The following is a 24,656-nucleotide window of genomic DNA, read 5'->3' as shown; positions in this document are numbered from 1 at the left end:
CAAAGGGCCCACGAGGTGCCCAGTCAAACTGAATCAGGGCAACAGGGCAGATCAGCATGGAATTTCAGACCACCCAGAATAAGATTCTTAAAGCCTCCAGAAACCCCCAAAGTGGATGTTATACAAAGGACTGGGTACAAGAGTCGCACTAGACTTCTAAAAAGCTGCACTGCAGCGCTGTGCTCTCTGGAGCTGACCACACCCTCTTCGTTTAAGGCTCAAGTTGGGAGGGCCCTTCTCTGCCTCTGTTAACTTGTTTCTTGAGCCCAGGGAGACCAGCTGGTTCAGCGACTTTCTGAATAAACTCTTACTATACTTTGAAATAAAGTAAAAAGTAACATTATATACCACTGCGGGGTGGGGCTGGAGGTGTGGTGGTATTTTTAACGTAGAGTTCTATACTCAGTCAAGTGTGAATATAAAACAATGACATAGTCTGATACTCAGAATTCTGAAAATTTACCCCTCACTCTTGGGAAGCCACCAGAGAATTTCCTCAGCATTTCGAGAGCAATTTTTTAAAAAAGAGGAAGCCAAAAGATTTAGGAAATAGAGAACTCCAGAGGAGAGAAGGGAACTCCTAAGATGCCTGCCACGCAACAGCCTAGAGAGAAACCAGTTCATACTGGAGTACGATAGAGCGGTGGCTGCAAGTAACTGTTGAAATGAGTTAAACAGTAGAGGTCTGTCACCTCGCACAGCCAGAAGTGCGAAGTTGACAACCACAGGCTTGGTTTATTTAACCCTGACGTTAGAGTTCTGAGTTGCCTTCTCTGGAATGACCTCTTCCCTCTTGGTGAAGATGGCAGGTGTGGCTGCAAACTTCATGTCCTTAGTCAGGCAAAAACCAAGGAGGATTAGTTTCTCTTCCGAGTTTTTTTCCACAGAGAGAAAAATCTTATCAGTCTCACCTCATTAGTCTTCCCCTCAGATTCTACTGACCAGAGGCCATTTAAAGAAAAGTTAATAAATGTGGTATTGTTTTTCCCTCATGATACAGAAAGCAAGAGCTTCCCAATTTTTAATAAAGATTTGTATCTACTTTTAGGGGGGAAGGGAGGGAGGGAAACATCAGTGTGTGGTTGTCTCTCGCATGCCCCCTACTGGGGACATGGCCGGAGACCCAGGCATGTGCCATGGCAGGGGAATTGAACTGGCAACCCCCTGGCTCGCAGGCCAGCACTCAACCCACAGTCACACCAGCCAGGGCAATAGCTGCCCAATCTTAAGACCACAGGTCATGGTTTCTAGACTGTTGTACTAAAGAAAACCCAAGAACATGGATATTGGACCCAGAATGCTTGGGTTCATATGCTGTCTCTACCACTGACTGTGACCTGCGTTCTGAAGATACTTGGGGAACCTCATGGGTCAAAGGGATGGGTATTCCCTTTGGGCAATATTTGGGTATTCTGGGCTCCCTCACCAATGCACCATCTGCATGCTTTCATAACACCAGCCCCGTTATAGCCCAACTACTAAGAATTTACCTGTGGCATTTGGAAGTGGTATAAAATACAGGTTCTTATTTTTCCATCAAAAGTACTGTTCAGGGAAAAAAGAAAATATCTGGCCCTTATTTTTGCCATTTTAAAAAACCTTCATTATTTAAGTGGTACATAATTATATGCATATACAAGCTACTTAAGCTCTGGGGCGGGTGCACCTCATCTGTGAGTGGGAAGATGCTGCCTCACCTGTGCGAAGGCACAGCCAAGCTCCATGGGAGTGGATACTGTGAGTCCTTCACCACTGCATTCCACATGTGGCAGAGAGCAGGTACTTAAAACAGATTTATCGAACAAATTGATGCAAACATGCATTTATGTAGAAAACTAATGATTGAGGCCCCTTACTGATCTGAGGAAACAAAGTTAATAGCACTATAATTGGAAGGGTAATAGAAGAGGGTTTTGGGTATGGAGCGAAAGGAGGGAAGGAGACCAACATGGATTAAAAGAAGGCTGAATTTTGTCCAGATTTGTTTCTGTGAAAGTACTTTTAAGAAATAAATGCTTATGTATTTATTATTAAGAAATCAACTGTATTATGTCTATGTAAATACACACTGAAACAATGCAGGGGGATTGCAATAACCAAAATAACTGTACAAAAAACAAACAAATTAACTTTATTAAGTTACCACTGCAGTCCTTACATCGATTTGTTTACAAAAATATCAGCTTGAAATACATTATTGAAAGTGAGTACACATAATAAATAGAGAATAGGGATGTGTGGGGCTGGACACACGTCAGCCACCTCCTCTTCACCTGCTGCCCCGTTGTAGACACAATCTGACGCACAATCAGCACCACTGAGAGAGCAGCCAAAGGACCGCGCAGAGGGCTGCACACTGTTTAAAAAGGATCTTAAAGCTCTGGACCACTCACCAAAAAATTCGCTGTTTATCAGGGAGCTAACCTCACTATACAGCATTGAATTACCCACTACCCATAAGAACAATTTAAAAATAAGTGCCGGGGACCTTCATGAATAGTATTGTTAATTCAAAGTTTTACTGTAAGTATCTGATGATTACTCAAATATCCTAACCTATGAGGAAGACCCTATGACAATAAGTTATAAATAGTCTGAATTTAATAACTTAAACGTGATACGGTTAATAGAATACATACTGGATGAGTATCTCAACTAAGCTCTTTTAGGTAAAGTGATAGCTAAAAGGTTTAAATTTTGTTTCAAATTCTGCTCAGAAGAGTGATGTCAGTGTTTTAGTAATAGTGATGACATCCCATTATTGTAAATATGCTATATACACATTACTTTGAATTACACTTGATTGAATTCTATATACATGTGGTTCCATATTCCAAGTGCAAATTTTCAATGGTACAGGTTTATAATCAAAGTTGGGTTGAACAAATGCTTTCTGACTTCCGAAACCCAATGGCAAAAGCACGTTCTGAAAGTGAATAAACTAAAGTTACAAGTGGGTGATCAGTTCCAGTCCTTTTTTCCTGTTATGTGTGATGAACTTCATGAAGCATTAGTTCCCGAGGTATATTTGTTTCTGGACCATACAGCTTGCACGCTCTTCTTTCAAAGGCAGCTACCATCTGCTTTACAACTTCATCGAAAAACAATGTGGCCAGCTGAGAGTGCAGAAGTGAGCGAAATTCAAAAGAAATCTGTAGGAAAATGTTAACAATGAATTTAGAAAGCTCCTTCTTTTACTAAATTTCTACTTAGGGTAGTGGTGTTCACACTGTGAAATGGGCTACTTGGCCCTGTATCCAAGGCAGAGCCGAACGGGGCTATCTAGATGAGATTTTAAGCACTCTCAGAAGAGGGAGTCATATTTACTGCATGGGCCCAACTGTTGGCACAATAAACTGAAGCAGACAAGGCCAATGACTCTCATTTCAAGGCAGAGCCTACTTTTATTAAGTGGAAAACATGGAAAAAAGGCTTTGTGAATACCATGTTTATCACTCTGGCTTCTTATTAATGGGTCCCTTTTAGATCTATCCTACCCCCCAACAGAAAATAAGGAGGAGCTGTGATCCTTCTGATAGGAATTCCCATGAGAAGTTCCCAACCACTAAGACTTTAGCAGCAAGAAGATGAGACTGATCCACAAAACAGATAGGGTAGGCGGTTCAATCTTAAAGTAGACAGTGATCTAGAAGTTTGTATCCCCTCAAGACAGCATTCAAGATAATGTTTCAGAAGTAGCATTTTAAGGACTTAATATCCACTACCTTTTAAATTTTCATTTTGAAATTATTTAAGATCTATAAAATAAATTGCAAAAATAGTACAAAAACTTCTCATGTTTTCACCCAGATTCTTGTTTTAATGTGTTCTATAACTACAGTGCAATTATTAAAACCAGGAAATTAACAGAGGGAATTATAACCACTAAATAATAATGCTATTATCTAATGTACACAGGCCTTATTCAAATTTACCCAACTGTCCAATTAATGTCTGCTAATATTTGAATGAAGGCAATTCAAGAGCTGAGAACAGCATGAAGAATTTAAGCAAAACTATGACCATTTCTTAAAATGTAATGCCTCAAGATAGAGAACACACATATTCTATTGGCAAAGAAAAGGCTACAAGTCGCTTTAATTTTCTATAGCTAGGGTGATGTAAACAAGAAATACCTTAGTCTCTAGGTTCTGAAAACATATTTGTCCCTTTTGCACTTTATTTCTGTAACATAAGATGCAGATCAATGTGTACATTTCATTTGGTGTTAATACATTGTTATTAAACTGGTAGTAAAGTCATGGTATGTGTTTTATAACCTTTGAACTTGTAAAATTAGAAAGTGGAAAGGATGATTATTTAAAATCTCAAGAAAGGCTGGAAAGAGAAAGATTCACTATCCTTTCTTACAAAGTTAGTGCAGAAAAAGGTACTCAATAGTCTTCTTCTTTACCAACTTCACCTGATATATGAAACAAATCAAAGACTTTATGAGAGACTTACTGAAAAATCCAAGGTACAAGTTCTTGGGTAGCCAGGAAGACCCGGGCTGAAACGCCAAACAGTCTCCAAATGATTGAAAAGCTTCCCATCAGTACAGGATGCCTAGAACAAGATGAGAAATAAAAGTGCAATAAAATACCACTTGGATGTCCAGAATCTAGAATTGAGGATGACTTCTTTGAAAAGTAAATATTTTTATAGTCAGACCACAGGTGATAATCTCACTTTTAGCCTGGTACTAGGAAGTGACCTCTTGCCAACGCAAGCTGTTTTCTTTTCCCTTGGGAGCCACGCGCTCACCGGTTACTCCCTCTTCCACTGCTATCGCCCCGCACTGTGCTACCCAGCTCTCCCCTCCCACAGCAAAACAGGGGGGATTTTCTGGAAGTTTATTTCCCCTCTGCCACTTAGAAGTGACCCTGAACAAGTTAATTCCCTGTACCGTACTTCCTTAACCTGTGAAATGAATATAATCCCTATTTTATACTATCACTGTGAGATGGTTAAAACATTTGTAAAATATCTGGCACAGGTCCCTATGACAATTCTGTATTTCTTCTTTCCTACTCAAGTATTTTTCTCTTATCACGCACATTTTCTTCACTCATTATCCTTTATTTCTAGAGGTCTCTATAGTTGCAGTTTTCATAAAAGTCTGACCCTGACTCTTCTGCCTGACCCACTGACCTCTAATCCCTTCAGTGCTTGTTTACGCCATATGTGTGTGTGCCCACTGAATACAATGCCTAGTGAGATTATGTGTAGGACTTCTTATTCCCCACTCTCTGTCACTAAAAAATTGCTGACTAAGATCCACTAGAGTTGCCTTCTGCAGTGTGAAAAATGGTGGTCAGAACCAGAGTCATCAGTTCACTGCTAGGGAGGGTGGGTTATGACCTTGAATGAGGTTCAGCTTCTTTATTTACTATCCTAAAGTGCTACCTGGGCATTATCATACCAGTAGACAACTGACCTCAAGGATACACATCACCTTCCCCAGCAGCAGATGGTTTTGAAAACCCTGTTTCAAGGTCTACATCTCCCTCCTCAATTAAGCCTTCAGTTGTTGGCCTTTTGGGCATATATTGCAGCCAGTAAGTGATTAAGCCCCTCTAGTCCTTTCCTCTTTGATAACTTACTCTCTCAAGAGCCTGCACTGTCCGTCTCCTGTTGCTATACACTACGGATTAGCAAAATAAGAACTTGCACAGGTAAACTCATTTCCCCCAAAGTAAACAGTCACCTTGTCTTCCCTAGACATAGTCTCCCTAAATACATAATTTTTCTGACTATACCTGGATCTCTCCACAGTTAGTTCACACTGGGTGCCAAAGAGCTAAACATTATTTGTAGTTTATTCCTCATTTCCTCTTCATCTAAATCCTTTTGAATCAATTATCAGATGGTAACTGGGTAGAATCATTGCAAAGAAGATTAACTACATCCATACTAACAATATTATATTAATTAAAAAAGTTAAAACCAGTGAATGTCTTAAAATTTATTTAGACATTGTAAAACAATACTCATTAAAATTACTGTTTCAATAGCTGAATTTAGTCATGTTATGCTAAGTCACTGGGGAGAAGTAAAAATTTTCCTCAAAAGGTTTGGCTTTAAATACAGTTCACTAACAGCCATCTAATTTTTAAGCACATCAAAAGTCTATAATAGCCCTGACCAGTGTGGCTCAGTTGGCTGGGAACTGTCCCACAGACTGAAAGGTCTCTGGTTCAACTCCTGGTCGTGGCACATGCCTGGGTTTCAGGTTCTGTCCCCAGTCAGGGCATGTACGAAAGGCAACTGATCAATGTTTCTCTCCCTCTCTTTCTCCCTCCCTTCCCCAATTCTAAAAATAAATTAATAAAATCTTTAAACAAAAAAAGTCCGAGGAATCATTAGAGACTTCTGGTCAATGTGGAGGCACAGGCAAATGCAGCTTGCCTCCTTGCACATCCACAGCAAAATTGCAGTTAAACTACCAAAAAATTCACTCAGAGCCATCAGAAAATCTAACTGTATGTAAGCCTGATAACTAAGGAATTAAAGAAACCACATTCATCCAGACGGCCAGGAGAGCTGGAGGGGTGGAGACGCAGATCTAGCTGGTCCCAAACACACATGTGGTGTATAAAAAATGGAGGGATATCTTTGGATCAAGGGATCCCAGCCCCAGACCAGGCTCCCCAGCCTAGGGTTCCAGTGCCAGGAATATAAGTTCCCATAACTTCCGGCTATAAAAACCAATGGGGCTGGATTGGTGGAAGAAACTGCAAGATTCTCAGTCCTCTCCTTTTAAAGGGCCTTGCACTGCACATGAACTTACTCAGACTCACTCCCTCTGGGCTCCAGCATTGAGGCAGCACATTAAGGGGCACTAGTAGCGTGTGGGGAGGAACTGCAGTGTCTGGCATCAGGGCGAGCTGAAGGGCAGCTTTTTTTCCAGAAGGAACTGCAGACAGCAGCCACTGTACCTTTTCTGAGACGTCCCCTACACACAGCCACAGTGCAGCGACACCATATCTGAGTCTCCATCAACCTGGCTCACACAGCAGGTAAGCCCTGCCCTGATGATTACCAAGGGCCTGCCTCCTCTAACTTACTGGCCCACACAAGCTAGCAACAGTGGCTTTTCCATGTGAAGGACTGGGCTAAGCACAGGCTTCAGACCTTCCTAAATCTGCTCAAACAAGAAAAAGCTCAGCCTAGTCCCCAACCCACTCACTGAGTGGCCCCAGGCCCGGCACTAGTAGTAGCCACCTGCAGATCACTTTACAGCTTATGCCAGCGCCCCAAGACAGACCCCGGTGGAAGCCGATCTTGGCCTGCACCACCCAGGAAACCGCAGACACTGTGCACCCAAAAGACAGTTACACTCCATGTCAGAGTACCACCCAACCACCTCCAGAAACCAGGGAGGGAGGCAGTTGCTGACTAGGGCTCTCAACCAGTCCTACCAGCTATCTCAGTTAGGTAAATCCCTCCCATCGACATGACAACAGCAATCAAGACTCATCTACAAGAAGAGGGTGTACTCAGCCCATATGAAGGGTACACCTCGAATACAAAGCTTAGGTGAGGGGCTGGGCTGGTGTGGCTCAGTGGGTTAAGTGCTGGCCTGTGAACCAACGGTCACCAGTTTGATTCACAGTCAAGGCACAAAGCTTGGGTGATAGGGGAGGCTGTGCCATTGGGCCCAACAGAATGCCTACTACCTAGGCCATGATACCAAGACAGGGAGTTATAGCAGCTCTACTTAACACATAGAAACAAACACAGGGAGACTGCCAAAACAAGGAGACAAAGAAACATAGCTCAAATGAAAGAACAGATAAAAACTCCAGAAAAATAACAAAAAAAAAAATGGAGATAAGCAACATCAGAAGCAGAGTTCAAAACACTGGTTATAAAAATGCTCAAGGAACTTAGTGGGTACCTCAACAGCATAAAAAAGACCCAGTCATAAATGAAGAATACATTAATTTACATAAAGAACAATTTACAGGGAATCAACAACAGAGTGGATGAAGCCAAGAATCAAATCAATGACTTGGAACATAAGGAAGAAAAAACAACCAATCAGAACAACAGGAAGAAAAAAAGAATAAAAAAAAATGATAGTGTAAGCAGTCTATGGGACAAGTTCAAGTGCTCCTACATTCACATCATAGGGGTGCCAGAAGGAGAAGAGAAAGAACAAGAAACTGGATACCTATTTGATAAAATAAAAGAAAACCTCCCTATTGGTGAAGGAAATAGAAGTCCAGGAAGCACGGAGTCACAAACAAGATGGATGCAGAGAGGCGAATTCCAAGACACAACATAATTAGTGCCAAAGGTTAAAGATAGAGAATCTTAAAAGCAGCAAGAGAAATGCAGTTAGTTACCTACAAGATAGTTCCCACAACAATGTCAGCTGATTTCTCAAAAGAAACTCCACAGGCTAGAAGGGATTGGTAAGAAATATTCAAAGTCATGAAAAGCAGGGATCTATACCCAAGACTGCTCTACCCAGCAAAGTTATCATTTACAATCAAAGGGAGGATAAAGAGCTTCCCACACAACAAAAAACTAAAGGGGTTCATCATTACCAAATAATTATTTTATAAAATATTAAAAGGATTTATGTGAAGAAAAAGATCAAAACTATGTACAACAGAGTGGCAATAAATACATATCTATCAACAACTGAATCTAAAAAACCACCTAAGCAAACAAGAAGAACAGAGACAGAATCACGGATAGAAGCACATATTCATGGTTGCCAGATGGGAGGGGGCTTGCAGAAATGGGTGAAGAGGTGAGGGGATTAAGAAGTACAAATAGGTAGTTACAGAACAGCCATGGGTGTGTAAAGTAGAGTGTAGGAAATAGAGTAGCCACAGAATTTACATGCATAACCCGCAGACATGAACAATGGTGTGAGGATTGCCTGAGGGAGTGGGGTGCTGGTGGATGGATGTAAAGGGGGAAAAATTAGGACAACTGCAATGCATAATCTATAAAATATAATTTTAAGAAAATAAAAGAAGCCAGAAAAGAGAAGAAAGCCAGATAGAGAACATGAGATTTTTGGGGGGCAGTTCTTTTAGACACTACATAATATATTAAGATTTAAGTTATAAGAGTTTAAGTGGTAAGAGGTTGAGGTCAGGGAGTGGAAAATACTTTAAGATTATACAGACATTCGCTGATATCAGGAAGACTGAGATCTTAGCTGTATAAGTTTGGTCAAGTTATCTAACTCCTCTTTCTAAAAAAGAAAAGATTTCATTTATTTATTTATTAATGGAGAGAAAGGGAGGGGGAAAAATAGGGAGAGAAACATCAATGTGTGGTTGCCTCTAGTGTGCCCCCACTGGGGACCTAGGCCGTAACCCAGGCATATGCCCTGACTAGGAATCAAACTGGTGACCCTTTGGTGCACAGGCTACTGCTCAATCCACTGAGCCTCACAAGCCAGGACTATCTAACTCTTCTAAGCCTTTTTTCACTCAACTATAACATGAAAATAACATTTGAATTTCAAAGGGCTGTTGTGAAGACTAAATGAGTAATTCAAGTAAAGCACTATAAATATCACAATAAGTAACTATTTAAATTATAGCTGTTAGAGGCAATTCACTATAGTAAGTAAAAACTCCCAAACACAAGGCAAACACAAAAACATTCATAATAATGGCAAATTCCCAGAGTAAAGCACAGTGTTTTTAGTGGAGTTCAAGTTTTGAGGGTGAGCTGAGAGTGGACAAGGTCCTAGTTTTACTGGACAGGTATACTCTTCTAGAATGAGAGTTATAATTCATTCAGTGCCGTACAAAGAACTGATGAAGGTGTTTAGCTCTGGCAAGTTACTAAAAAATGATATCACCACTAAGTCCTGTGGGCACAAGACATAACTCAGCTTTAAAAGTCTTTGGTTACCACGCTCTAGGTATTCAAAAGAAATGGGTATTACTCTATGGAATTCTACATTTTTGTGTTTGAAGTCTGGGTACCTTTTCCATGTGTGCCCTCTGCTGGCAAGAGCAATGTGATTCATATAATGCAGTAACAGCACCTGGCATTTCAGGACCTGGTACATGAAAAGATGAAGCACAGCAATGTTTGTGCTCCCCACATTTATCTTTTCTACATTTCTTCATCCTATCACAACTTTCCCTTCCTTCACTTAAAAAAAAATAGAGCGAAGATTAACTTAGAGCATTTCTCATTTGTGTAGCCTAATCTTTCCCGTGGGTCAGTAACCTTCAACAGAAGGACGAGAGAAAGCTTCTCATTTCCATATTCTGGTAAAATTTCTATTTGAATAGATTTATGCTAATACTGTATAAAACAAAACAATTGGGCCCTGGTAGGGTAGAATAGTTGGTTAGAGCATCATCTTGATATGCTAAGGTTGCAGGTTAGATCCCTGGCTAGGGCACATACACAAATCAACCAATGAATTATAAAGGAATAGGACCACAAATCAATGTTTCTCTCTCTCAATAAATAAGAATTTAAAATACATAAATCACTAAAATAAAACAATTAGGATAATATAATAAATGTTTTTTTTCCCTCCTCTTCTTTAGTTTAGGAAATTTTTTAAAGCAATTACACTTTAACCCATTTATACAATCAATATTTGGGGAACATTTAAAAACCAAACCAAACCATTACCTTTACCAAATGTGGCTTCACCAGAGTTACTATTGATGTATAGCGCTCCAACACCGGTGGAAACCCAATCTCTAATCGTGTTTTGCAGTATCCGGATCTCTTTGATATCACATCTGATTGTTTGCACCAAGGAACAAAATGCTTGTAATCCTCCATTCCTGATACAACATCGTACATTTCCTGCATAGAGTATCTTAAAAAAAAAAGGAAAGCTGTTAACGGCATTCGGTTACATAGTATATGAAAACTTTAAAATGAGTACAAATAAAACTTATTGTACATAAGACAGTAAATGTTTGGGGACATGTTGAATCACATATACTCTGACATGAGTAACTTCACAGCAACACAAACAGAAGAGAGGTAACTATACGTATGTAGTAGAGGTCACAGTCTGACAGACCACTTGCTGGGTCTGGCTGGCAGATGTAGTTTTTAGAATTTTCATTAGTGGCCAGCACTTAAATATTAAGAGTTTGAGAGAAAAAAAAACCTAAATGTTTCCCAGTTGGTAGACATTAATAAATGCTTAATATAATAATAAATGATTAATAAATTCTGGTACACTCACACTATGGGACTCTGTATCAGTTATTTAAAAGACCAAATATATACTTTAGAGCAAAAAAGTTGACAATATATTATTACATTTTAAAAGCACGTTATAAAGCAGATATGTATAATTCTATTATACACTTAAAAAAACTGTAAGTATATATACTATACTTCTTTAGTTTTAAACATTTGATATTTATTGTTTACTGAGAATAATCATTATGTTAATAGAATATCTCTAATGAAAATGCATTAAAAGTCCTGGAAAAATACAGATTAAACAATTGACAGTTGTTAGGAAAAAGGAGTAGAGACAGACTAACTCTTTTAGTGTATATACTTCTGTTGTTATTAGGTTCTTATACAAGTATGTGGTATTTTTAAATTAAAAATAAAACCATTCATGCCCTGGCTGGTGTGGCTCAGTGGATTGAGTGCCGGCCTGTGAACCAAGGGGTCACTGGTTCGGTTCCCAGTCGGGGGGTCGCATGCCTGGATTGCAGTCCAGGTCCCCCATTTGGGGGCATGCGAGAGGCAGCCACACATTGAGATTTCTCTCCATCTCTTTCTTCCTTCCTTCCATTCTCTAAAAATAAGTAAATAAAATATTTTAAAAAATAAAATTATTCTAGCCCTGGCTGGTGTAGCTCAGTGGATTGAGCACAGGCCTGCAAAGCAAACAACTGCGGTTCGATTCCCAGTCAGGGCACATGCCTGGGTTGCAGGCTGGTTCCCTGCAGGTCAGTTCCCAGCAGGGGATGCATGGGAGGCAACCATACACTGATGTTTCTCTCTCTCCTTCCCTTTCCCTCTAAAGATAAATAAATAAAACTAAAAAAACCCCAAAAAACCATTCTAGATTATAAAGGAAACCTCATATTTTTATAAGTAGGAATAACATCCTGACAATCTAAATCTGACAAAGAACATAAAAAAATATATATAGATGACCTGTGAGTATGGAAGCAAAAATTCTAAGTAAAATATCAACAAATATAATCTAGCAATATGTTAAAAAAAATACGACCAACTGTAACTCATTTAAAGATGTAAGGATGGTTTAATACCGAGAATTCCATTATCATACCCATATTAATTAGCCAAAAGAAGAAAAACAACATGATTCTCTCCATACATGGTGAAATACCATGAGCATTTCCATCAGAGTTAGAAATAAGACAAAGATGATAGCAATCATTACTGTCATGCAACACTGTTCTGAAAAGTATTAGTTAAAGTAATTAAAACAAAGCATGAAAAAAAGGAATCTGAATGGAAACGAATTAGGTAAAATTATCAACTGGTAGGTAACATGACTCAACATTATTAAAGCATAACTTGCCTCAAAATGATAAAGTAATTTAAACAATCAAAATCTAAGTTATAGAAGTGTATTTTTAAATATGACAGGATAAGTCTTTATGTATGTGTAGACTAATTTTTATAATCAAGAAATGAGAAACAGTAGGGGGAAGAAAAACTTGTCTTCCCCAGGTTTTCAGACACTTTGGAAGAAATGCCCAAGTAACTCCCCAGAAGAAGCTGTTTGCCACAAACGCGGGCTACAAAGATGAAGAAAGCAGCACAGCACAGCCGTCCGGGGGATGGACTCTGTAGTCAGACTGTGCTGAAATACTGACTGCATAACACAGTAAGCCATGTGACCCTGGGTGGACTGCTTAGCTTCTCAACTTCACTTTCTTCACCCATAATTGAAAATATGGTGTTCTTCTAAAGGTTAAATGAAATAGTTTTAGCATAGTACACAGTGCTTACTATGCACTTAATAAATAATAGCTATTATTATGTGGTTGTCAAATATGGAAAAGAAAAATATGATGCTAATAGGATAAGATCAATTCATAATTTAAAAAATTTTTTGAATGAAGCAAGTAGGAATAAGTGAAATATGTGGGAAAATAAGCTATGAACTCATGACACTTAATATCTTAATATACATTATTCCTCTGAGCTTCAGTTTCCTCATCACTAAAATGGGAACAATCATACCTCGTTCACATGCCTACTGGAGAATTTTTTTTTTTAAAGATAGGGAGAGAATCTTTTTTTTTTTTTTTTAAGATTTTATTTATTTACCTTTAGAGGGGAGGGGAAGGAGAGAGGAGGAGAAACATCAATGTATGGTTGCTTTTTGTGCATCCCCTGCTGGGAACTGGCCTGCAGGGAACCAGCCTGCAACCCAGGCATGTGCCCTGACTGGGAATCGAACCGCGACTGTCTGGTCCACAAGCCGCGATCAATCCGCTGAGCTACACCAGCCAGGGCCCTACTGGAGAACTAAATGAAACAATAAATATGGAGCCCTCAGCAATGCCTGTCAAATGACAGGCACACAGTAAAAGGAAGATGTTAGTAATTTGAAAATACAGCAGACTGCCCTGCTGCTGTGGCTCAGTTGGCTGGAGCATCCTCCCATAAATGAAAGGTTGTGTGTTCAATTCCTGGTCAGGGCACCTGAAACCTTAGTTTCGGGTTCGATCCTGGTCTGGGTGTGTACGAATCCCAGCTTGGGCACATCTGGGAGGCAACCACTTGGTGCTTCTCTTTCCTTCACTCTCTCTCTCTAAAAGCACTGAAAAAAAATGTTCCTCAGGTGAGAACTTAAAAACATTTAAAATTTATATTTAAAAAAGTAGCCCTGGCTGGTATGGCTCAGTGGATTGAGTGTAAACCAAAGGGTTGCTGGTTCAATTCCCAGTTGGGGCACATGCCTGGGTTATGGACCAGGTCCCCAACAGGGGGCGTGGGAAAGGTGGCCACACACTGATGTTTTTCTCCCTCTCTTTGTCCCTCTTTCCCCACTCCCTAAAAGTAAATAAATAAAATCTTTTAAAAACATAAAGTAGACTAATTTACTACTTGATTTATCTTTTAGTTGCCATTTCTCTTTTTAATAGATACCAGCTGTGGCACAGATGTCTACCCATCCGAAGATCTGAACGTCCTTTCTGTGGTATTGTTGCTAGGGAGTAGTTGCCTGTTGGAGGCTACAATTCCCAGACTCCCCTCCCTTGCATTTAGAGAGGGTCACATGACTACTTGTTGCCATTAATATCCAGGAGGTAGCACTGTCATTTCCAGACCAATGTGTTTAAGAAGCAGGTGTATATTTTTAAGAGACAGGTGGAAAGAAAAAGACCACAGACAGTGTGGTAATTGCTAGGAGGAGGGGGTGGGTGGAAGTGGAAGAGGATATAGGTGGGTAAGTGGTAATGGAAAAAAGCACAATAAATAAATAAAACAAGAGACAAGTGGATAAAAAAGTTGTAGTACATATATACAATGGGCTATTACTGAACCATGAAAAAGAACAAAACCTTCACACATGTGACAGCCTAGATGGACACAGAGCATATTATAGATGGACTGAGCATATTATACGTGAAATAACTCAGAGAAAGACAAATACTACGATTTCACTTATATATGGAATCTAAAGAGCAAAATAAACAAAATGAAAACAGAAACAGATAAAGGGATCAGATTGACGGCTGCAGAGGTGGGCGTGGGTTGGGTACTGGGTGAAACAGGTAAAGGGATTAAGAACTACAAATTGGTAGTCACAAAACAGTCATGGACATGCAAAGTACAGCACAGGGAACACAGTAATATTATAATAACTATGTACAGTGCCAGGACGGTACTTGAAATATCAGGGCTACCACTCTGTGAAGTATATGACTGTCTAACCACTATCTATGCCGTACATCTGAAATTAATACAAAAATAATACCGAATGTAAACTGTAATTAAAAAAAAAAAGACAGACTCTGGTGACTACAAAATTACAAAAGTCACAAGTTGGATGGAGTCTAGGTTTCTGCATATCTTTCTTTTTAATCCTCTTCTGAGGATATATTTATTAATTGATTGTGGACAGAGAGGAAGAGGGAGGGAGGGAGGGAGAGGAGGGAGAAAGAGAGAAATCATTGTTGAGGAACAGTACTCAGTTCCTTCTTGTGGGCTCCTGGACCATGGGTCAAACCTGCACCCTTCTGGTGTATGGGATAATGCACCACTAACTGACTCCCACAGCCAGGGAAGGCCTGGGTTCTGAATCATTACCTAAAGGACTGCTGCCCATGGATTGGAAGCCTGTATTTGAACTTTACATGAAAAAGAAATTTTGGAGTTTTATCTGTATAACTACTAGCATTTCCTTAACTATAACAGTGACTAGCCAGTAGTAAGGTAATTTAGTGACAAAAGTTATGAGCCAGCACAAAGTCCTTTACTACAGAAAAATCAGAAGAAAAAAAAGCAACTGAGTAAAATGAACAAAATGCACTTTTACAACAATTCATATACTACTTAATGGCCTGTGGAGAATTAAGACACCCTTGTAGAAATTTCCATATGAAGGGATGCTGTATTTCTGGTTTAGCAGAACTGCTGAGTCTCTATCCTACGCTACATACACCCCTAGATCAGGAGCCAAACCTGGCCCAATGCCTGCTTTTGTAAATTAGGACACAGTTATGCCCTGTTACTTATTACATATTTTCTATGGCTACTTTTGTGCTACAGTGAGAGCTCAGTAGTTGCAACAGAGACAGTATGGTCCATAAAACCTAAGATACTTACCATCTGGTCCTTTATAGAAAAGGTCTGCCAACCTCCGTTCTACATGGTAGGTGCCTCTTAGTGCGTCTGTATGAACATATCTACATATGTGAGGGAGCTATATAAACATATGTGGGCCTAGATATTTGTAATGTTGCCACTACAGAAAAAACAAGTGTACAAAAATGCAGGTCATAACCAGTTCAATTATTTCCTTTACATGTCAAGGTTTAAATACATCCTGTAAAGGTACCATATAATTATATTAACAAATATTTATAAAAAGCAAGAGCTATAGAAAGATAAACCTAGAAAAACTAGAACTTAGTCTATAAGCAGAGAAGTCAGAAGAAAGAAGCATGATACTCTTTAGAAAAGACCACACTCTTTTGGTAGAGCTAATATTATATACAAACCCTAAAATTCTCCTCTCTGAATATTCTTTTCTTTTGTTTATTAACGGTGCAGCAATTTTGAAGAAAGTTCTTGGGCATAGCTCCTTAGGCAAAATTGAGGTATGTAGTGGAAGAATTCTGCTCATCAGTATACCACAGGAAGCTAAGTATCTAAAACGACAAAAATTATGTGCTTTAGAGCGACATTACAAATTAAGAGAAGAAACATAAATTACAGAGATTGCAAAACAACTATCATAATTTAGAAGGGTCTGCAACTTCGCAATATTCCTGAAATGTACACATCCACACACAAAAAATAAACTCTTTAAGCACCTTAAAGAGAACAAAAAAATAACAGCTTACAGTTAGGGTTAGAAGCACCTGTCACAAAAAAGGAGCTCTTCTAAAATGTTGGCTTTCAGTCTGTAGTCACAGGTTACAACAAAGTCTCACCATACACTTGCTAGAATATTGATCATATATATTTTCAGCTCATCTTCTCTACTCACATTGTCTCCCCAGAGGATCCATAGAGGTTCCTTAATTCTTAATCTACTCTATCATATTTGAACCTAGGTCTCACTTTCTGATTGGAGACCTGGTGACTCTGTCGGGAATGTGGCTCTGTCATCCTCTGACTTTCTGATCTCTAATTCATGCACATATGTACAAACATATGCCAAGGTAAGCAGAATACTAATTGTTCACGGTAACTGTTTTTTTAAATTATATTTTACTTATTATGCTATTACAGTTGTCCCAAGTTTTCCCCCCTCCACCCACTCATTCAGACAATCCTTACACCTCTGTCCATGGGTCATGTGTATTCGGCTGCTCCATTTCCTATACTGCACTTTACATCCCTGTGGCTATTCTGTAACTACCTATTTGTACTTCTTAGTCCCCTCACCTCTTCACCCACTCCCCCACACTGCCTAATTATCTGTCTCCATTATAAAACATTTGTAAAAAATATTTTTAGAGAGAGGAGAAGGGAGGAAGAAAGAGAGGGAGAGAAACATCAATGTGTTTCAGGTGCTTCTCACACGCCCCCAACTGGGGACATGGCCCAGAGACCAGGCAAGTGACTCAACTAGGAAGTGAAGCAGCAACCTTTTGGTTCACAGGCTGGCTCTCAATCCACTGAGACACAAGAGCCAGGGCTTTAGGACATTTTTAGATGTCTTTTACTGTTGTAACAGTTTTACCTATTTTCCACACTTTTTGTATGAGACCTTTTTTCTATTATAAAAATCCAACTGTGTGACAGATATTGTGCACAATTATACCTATTTTTTCTCTTTAAAAGATTTTATTTATTTTAGAGAGGGGGGAGGGAGGGAGGGAGAAAGAGGGGGAAGAGACATCAATGTGTGATAGCCTCTAGTGCCCCCCTTATGGGGGACCTGGCCCACAACCTAGACATGTGCCATGATGGGAATTGAACCAACGACCCTTTGATTCACAGGCTGGCACTCAATCAACTGAGCTGCACTAGCCAGGGCCAATTATACCTATTTTCTGATAAATCAGTATCACAAAAAGCTGCTTTTTTTATTTTTAAGACTTTTGCTTCTATAAAGGTGAACTGAGTGTCTGAGTAGGAAGCTTACTTTTCACTGCATATGGTTTTGAATTCTGTAGTAGGTTCATGTAATACCATCCTTTCAGCCCTTCAAAAGAAACCCTTATACTGTCTGATTATAATCATAAGAGGAATACCTGTGTTTAAAGCAAGCTTGTAATTTCTCTAATCAGTCTGCATAGTATGGTTGCAGTCACCTAAACATATACTATCAAGAATACTGTGTCTTCACCCTGACCAGTGTGGCTCAGTAGGTTGGGTGGACTCCTGAAAAGCAAAAGGTTGCTGGTTTGATTCTGGATCAGGGCACAGATCAGGGGACATGCTTAGGCTGCAGGTATGGTCCCAGTTGGGGCATGTACATTAGGAAACTGATCAAACACTTTTTTTTTACTCTCTTGCCCTCTCAATAAAACAAATAATAAAAAAAGGATGCCGTGCCCTTAACTGCAATATGAGGAGTGCTACAATCATACAGTCGTATACATATATGGTTAAACAATGCAATGAAAAGTGGAGCAAATGAAGGACAGCTTTTTTGTCACTAATCTCCCAATATTTTATCTCAAATACTAGAGTAGATACAAGATTCTATAGTAATATATTAAGTGTATTTATTATAATTACATATAATTATATAATATCTATTAATAATATAAGTCCAAAATCTATGTTTTGGACTAACTAAAAATGACTAGCTTTGGACTAACTATGTTTTGCTTCTAACTAGAAATGAACTCATAAACTCCCTCCTTCATTATTGTAAACAGTAGATATTTATTTTGAAATTTAACCCTCAATTACATCACTAAAGCAAACGTGTTTGTCTTATCAAAAATGACAGTTTTCTCTATTTGTGACCCAATATTTTATAAGAGTAATACAAGCAGACTTCCGATCAAGATGGTGGCACAGGAAAACACAGCTTGCCTCCTCAAAGAACCACATCAAAATTATAAGTAAATGATAGAACAACCATCTCTCAGAATGGTCAGAAATCTAGTTGAATGGAAGTCTGGCAACTATGGAATTAAGGCAACTATGTCCACCCAGACTGGTAGTTGGGGTGGAGACATAGAATGGGCTGGTCCCACATTCATGTGTGGTGGATAAAATTTTAGAGGGATCACGAGTGAGGACTTCCAGCCCAACACAATGGCCCCCAGTGCTAGGAAGATAAGTCCCCATAATTTATTGCTGCACAACCAGAGATTAAGTCTGTGGAAAAAACTTCTGGATTCCCAAGCAATTCCTCTTAAAGAACCCACATACATATGCACCTACTCAGACTAACTACCTCTCAGCTCCAGCACTGGGGTAGCAGCTTGGAAGGCACCAGTGGTATACAGGGAGGAAGTGAACGAATGATCTGGCATCAAGGCAATACTTGGGGGACAGCTTCCTCCAAGACAGAAAGGCCATTCTCCCTTTTTCTGAACCCTCCACCCACAGAGCCACAGAGCTGGTGGGGGGTGCCATATCTGAGACTCCATCAACCTGGCTAACACTGTTTGCCCTGCCCTGGAGATCCCCTGAGACTTCACCCCACCCAACTTAAGGGCCCACCTACACAGTTAACAGAGACTTTTTATGCAAATGGCTGGTCTTGGCTCATGCTTCACAGCTTCCTAAATCCTCTCAAACAAGCAACAGAAGAACTCAGTAAACGCCTGGCCCCTTCACCTCTTGCTAAGTGGCGCTAGGCTTGGCACTAGTGGCCACCAGCCTAGATTCACAGCTGGGCTTCATCCGGGAATCGCCAAGCCCAGCTCAAATAGCAGCCATCTCAAATTGCTTTATAGCCCAGGAAACCCCAGAGCCTGCAACCCTGTGCACAGCTACAGACCACGTTGAGGCACCACCTCTATGTTCCCTACATAGCTGATACTCCGTGGAGGGCGGAGATTTGTAGTCAGTGGTCACAGCCAGTCCTTGAAGCTGATTGGCCTGGGTAAATCCCTCCCATTGACCTGCCAACAGCAAAGCTCAAACACAAGATGATATACTCAGCACACATGAAGGGCGCACCTTGAATACCCAGCTTGGATGATGGGGGAGGCTGTACCACTGGACCCTACAGGACACCTACTATATTAGGCCACGCTACCAGGACAGGGAGTCATAGCAGCTCTACCTAATATAGGGAGGCTGCCCTGTATTAGGGCAAAATGAGGAGACAAAGAAATAGGTCCCAAATGAAAGAACATGGAGATCAACACTCCAAAAAAGAACTAAACAAAATGGAGATAAGCAGTCTACCAGATGTAGAGTTCAAAACAATGGTGATATGAATGCTCAAGAAACTCAGTGAGGACCCCAACAGTGTAAAAAATGCAATCAGGAACTTCTGGCCAAGAAGGAGGCATAAGTAGACATGCTTTGCTTCCTCGCACAACCAGAAGAAGGATCACAATTAATCTCAAACAAAATATAACTAGGATTACCAGGAAGTCAAACTGTATGGAAGTCCAACCACCAAGGGTTTAAAGAAGAAGTATTCACCCAGGAAGGGGTAGAGTCAGGGAGCGGTGGCAGAGGGGATACAGTGCAGCAGTGATGGTGGCTGCCGGCAGTCTCACATTCACCTGGGGCAGATAAAAACTGGGAGGGACATCTGGGGAGTAAGCCATCCCAGCCCAATGCTACACCATATAGCCCAAGTTCCCAGTGCTGGCAAATAAATCCTCACAACTTCTGGCTGTAAAAACTAGTGGGGGTTGGGGTGGTGGAAGAAAAATGCCAGTCTTTCAGGAGAATCTGTTTAAAGGTCCTGCAGGGTCCTAGAATGTATAAAAACCCACCCACTCTGGGATTCAGCACCATGGTAGCAGCCAGAAGGGCACCAGTCACAAAAGGGCAGTGAGGAAAGTGACTGGACAAAGGGTGAGAGCCAAGCAAGTGGCAATATTCTCTATCCAACCGCTCTGGTGTAGTGCCAGATACGGCATTACAAAGCATCAAAGTGGGTTCCCCCATTCTGGCAAATACCTAGGGCTCTGTCCCTTACAACCTAACAGGTGTGCCAAGACAGAGTTAAAGTAGCTCTACCAAATACATACAAGCAAGCACAACGAGACTGCCAAATTGAGGAGACAAAGAAGTATGGCCCAAATGAAAGAACAGATCAACACTCCAGAAAAAGAACTAAGCAAAATGGAGATAGCCGACCTATCAGATTCGAAGTTTAAAACACTGGAGATAAGGAGGCTTAGAGATCAATGAATATGCACAATGCACAAGGGGAGAAATGAAGGCCACACTAAGTGAAATGAAGAAAAATCCACAAGGAACCAACAGCAAAAAGGAGAAAACTGGAGTTCAAATCAACAATTTGGAACATAAGGATGAAATAAAGAGTCAAGCAGTACAGAATGAAGAAACAAGAATTCAAAAATATGAGGAGAGAATAAGAAGACTCTGGGACATCTGGAACCACACTAACATCTGAATCATAGGGATGCCAGAAGGAGAAGGGGAAGTAGAAGTAAATGAGAAATTATTTGGAAAAAAGAAAACTTCCTTAATTTGGTGAAGGCAATAAACATACAAGTCCAGGAAGCACAGAGAGTCCCAAACATGTTGAACCCAAATAGGGCAACACCAAGACACACCATTACTACAATGCCGAAAGTTAAAGACAAAGAATATTAAAAGCAGCAAGAGAAAAGGAGAGTTACCATAAGACTATCTGCTGATTTCTCAAGAGAAACTTTGCAAGTAACAAGGGACTGGCAAGAAGAATCTAAAGAGATGAAAAGCAGGGTGTTACAAACAAGATTACTCTATCTACCAAAGCTATCATCTAGAATGGAAAGGCAGATAAAGTGCTTCCCAGACAAGGAAGCTAAAGGAGTTCATCATCACCAACCCCTTATTATATGAAATGTTAAAGGGACTTATTTAAGAAAAATAAGATCAAAGCTATGACCAATAAATGGCAAACGATACATATCTATCAATAACTGAATCTAAAAAACAAAACAAGCAAATAACAACAGACAGAATCTTGGCCACAGAGAACAATTTGATGGTTGCCAAATGGGGGTGGGATGGGGGTGGGATGGGGGAGAAAGGGAGTAAGGAAGTTAAGAAGTACAAATAGCCCGGCTGGTGGTGGCTCAGTGTGGATTGAGCACCACTGGGCCTGCGATCCAAAGGGTCTAAGGGTCTCAGGTTCAATTACAATTCCCAGTCAGGGCACATGCCTGGGCTGCAGGCCAGGTCCCCAGCAGGGGCCATATGAGAGGCAACCCCACACTGAGGTTTCCCTACCTCTCTTCCCCTGTCTAAAAAAAAAAAAATAAAATATTTAAGAGAAAAAAAGAAGTACAAATAAGTATAAATAGCTATAAAATAGCCATGGGGATGTAAAGTGTAATATAGGAAATGGAGTAGCCAAAGTACTTGTACACATGACATGGTGGGGGGGCGTGGACATGGTGAGGGGCTTGCCTGAGAGAGTTGGGGGTGTGGGTGGAGCGGGGGCAAAGAGGGACAATTCAGGACAATTGTAATAGTATAATCAATAAAATGCAATTAAAAAAAATCCTAACTTTAAGAGCATAATTAAGTTACAATGTCATTAGTAAAATGAAACTAAATGGTGGACGTATGTAATTTCTTCGTCTTCCACGTCATTCTCCACTCCCACCCACCAAAAAAGAACCGAGCAAGAAAATCCAAGGGAACCTCTAGTTCAAGATTCTGTTACAGGACCTGTAAGCTACAGTAGAGTGGGAAAAAATCCAAGTCTCCTACGTCGGCAACATTTAATTTTGCAAGAACCAAAGTGCTAGGGCAAAGACCTCTATCAGAAATGGGAAAATCACGTCTGGTCCTCTGGCACGCAGAAGGTACAGGAGAGGGGGTTCACTGCCAGGCACAAACTCCTACAAGCCCAGCAGGCCGCAAGCCCTGTACGCAAAGTTAAAACTTGCCGCCAACCGCACCAGCAAGGGAGGACCCACAAAGACAAGAGGCATCGGAGGCCGAGTTGCTTTATCAACTGTTTCAAAAGTTGATTTGCCGATGATTCACAGCCTCTCTCGAGGGCAGTGAGCCACAGACACAGACTGGGCGGCCAGGATAGGGGACCAGCCTCCGGCCCCGGGTTTAGAAGCTAGCCCTCAAAGGCAGAAACTAATCCCTCAAAAGCAGAAACCAAGAAACCTTTTCTCTCCGTGCCTGGTTCCGCCTTACCTAATATGCCCCCGAACCCCACAACGCCGCAGGGCAGAAAACTACCCTGGTCGCGGCGCCCCTGTTTAGTACCTGATGTTCCGCGCAGGCCCATGCGCCGATATTGGGGCCCCAGCTGCCGCTGCCAACTTTGGACGACTTCCCGAGACGGAGATCACCTTTTTCAGGGTCCTCTGACCGGTCCGAGCTGCCATGATCGTCTCACTGAAACCGGTAGCCACTTTCGGGACCAAACTCAGGGCGCCGCCCATCTCCGTCCGGGCCAGGTCCCGCCCGCCCCTGCGCCTTCCAGCCAATCGACGGCCCTATTCCCCAGCCTCCCTACCTGCCTCTTCTTCCTTCCCGATTACGCAAAACTGACGCAAGCTCCCGCCGCCCCAGGCCCTAGCGTAAACGAGCTCGTCGACGGCCAGCCAATCAGAGGGAGTGCCGGGATGTCGGGACACACCCTGTCCCTTGGCTGGCCTTGGGTTCTCGCCTGCGCTCCCGCGCCTCAAGTAGGACCCAGTGACCGTTTTCCCCAGGTCTCGTGCTGGAACTCTTCCCGGAATTCGTCATCCGCCACGGTTCTTTGGCCACCACTTTTGGTCGCGAGATCCGGCTCGTGAGTTTACCCGAAGGCGGAAGGAAGCCGGATTTTCTGTGTTAATTATATAGCTGTCGAAACCGGTGAGTGCTGAGCAGGGCTCGCCATCGCTCCTTGTCTAGCCGTCACAGTCTTGCTGTAAATGATTGTCTAACAATACTAGCCGTGCTTATCCCTGGGGTCGTCCTGAGGGTAACAAAAGGTCACATCCTTAGGGAACAGACTTGGGTTCTGTGTGCTTTCTTTTTGCGTAGCCAACATTTTAATTGGTGTTCGTCTGTCCTTTGGGTTTCCCTTCTTCCGTACAAACTAAACACCTTTGCTTTGATTCACCCATTCAGGAATCAATCAAGTCCTGACACTTTTTTTCTCCTCCTTTTGTTTCCAGGTCTTTATTTAGCCTGTGTGCATCACAGTTTCCTGTAAACTGAGGATAACAATACTACCTACTGCATACAGTTTTGCGGAGTAGATGAAATTCTAGTTGATGAAATATAGTAAACATATTTTTGGGGCGCTAACTCTTTGCCACTTTAGGTGCTGTATGTATAAGTGAACAAAAGTCTTCACCGTTATAGATCTTAGTTTTAGAGGGGGAAATCCACTAATTAGTAAGTAGTGCGTTAGATAAAATCATGTGCAGTAGAAAAATGTAAAGCAGAGTTAGGAGATGGAAAAGGGGTAAGGTGAGGTACTATTTTTTATAGGGTGGTCAGGTGGACCTCTGAGGAAGTGCAACAAAGGCCTCTGAGGAGATTGAACAAAGGCCTAAATGAAGTGAGGAAGTGAATTGTGTGAATATTTGGTGGGAAAGTTACTTCAGGTGGAAGCATGTGCAAATGTAAAGGGCCCAGGGAGGAAAACCTTGCCCTGTTTTATGAAGAGCAAGGGCTTTGGATCACAGTGAGTGAGGAGAAGGGCTGCAGATGAAGTCAGAGATAGGGCTTTGTCAGAGTGCCTGGGAGGTCATGGTACCAACTTTGGATTTTATTCCAAGTGTAAAGGGAAGTCATTTGAGTTTGAGGGTAGAATAGTGACATGATGTTAATTACACTTATAGAAATATTAGCTGGTGTGTGTGTGTATGATTGTTATTTTCTACTCTTGCTTTGTTCATTGT

The 24,656-nt window shown here is 41.1% G+C and overlaps 2 protein-coding genes across 4 annotated transcripts in view; one reads left to right on the top strand and one right to left on the bottom strand.

Annotated features, from left to right (window-relative positions):
* Positions 1–2,108: 2,108 nt before the first annotated feature.
* COQ10B (coenzyme Q10B) lies at positions 2,109–23,386 on the bottom strand. Its single transcript, XM_037167024.2, has 5 exons — positions 23,023–23,386; positions 16,185–16,334; positions 10,630–10,822; positions 4,465–4,566; positions 2,109–3,152 (listed from the first exon to the last, which is right to left on the bottom strand). The coding sequence occupies exons 1-5, from the start codon at positions 23,199–23,201 to the stop codon at positions 2,985–2,987; spliced, it is 792 nt and encodes a 263-aa protein (XP_037022919.2). The 5' UTR covers positions 23,202–23,386; the 3' UTR covers positions 2,109–2,984.
* Positions 23,387–23,525: 139 nt separating this feature from the next.
* The window catches only part of SF3B1 (splicing factor 3b subunit 1), a 60,468-nt gene continuing 59,337 nt past the window's right edge, over positions 23,526–24,656 (top strand). For all 3 annotated transcript variants that reach the window (XR_005085543.2, XM_037167021.2, XM_037167023.2), the window contains exon 1: positions 23,526–23,619. The gene's annotated coding sequence lies outside the window, so the exon portion shown is untranslated. The remainder of the gene's footprint in view (positions 23,620–24,656) is intronic.

This window comes from Artibeus jamaicensis, unplaced genomic scaffold (assembly GCF_021234435.1).
Source record: "Artibeus jamaicensis isolate MK-2021 breed Jamaican fruit bat unplaced genomic scaffold, CSHL_Jam_final contig_391, whole genome shotgun sequence".
Classification (NCBI taxonomy): domain Eukaryota; kingdom Metazoa; phylum Chordata; class Mammalia; order Chiroptera; family Phyllostomidae; genus Artibeus; species Artibeus jamaicensis.
The sequence above is the reverse complement of the archived record's forward strand: the minus strand, read 5'-3'. Positions and strand labels throughout refer to the sequence as shown.

What these genes read in the sequence shown, in the direction of transcription:
- COQ10B (XM_037167024.2), bottom strand. Translation starts at nt 23,201, where the DNA reads ATGGGCGGCGCCCTGAGTTTGGTCCCGAAAGTGGCTACCGGTTTCAGT. An exon ending in GGGCCTGCGCGGAACATCAG is followed by an intron (nt 16,335 to 23,022) that starts GTACTAAACAGG and finishes TTGTCGTTTTAG; the next exon opens with ATACTTAGCTTCCTGTGGTA. An exon ending in CTTGTACCTTGGATTTTTCA is followed by an intron (nt 3,153 to 4,464) that starts GTAAGTCTCTCA and finishes ATTTTCCTACAG; the next exon opens with ATTTCTTTTGAATTTCGCTC.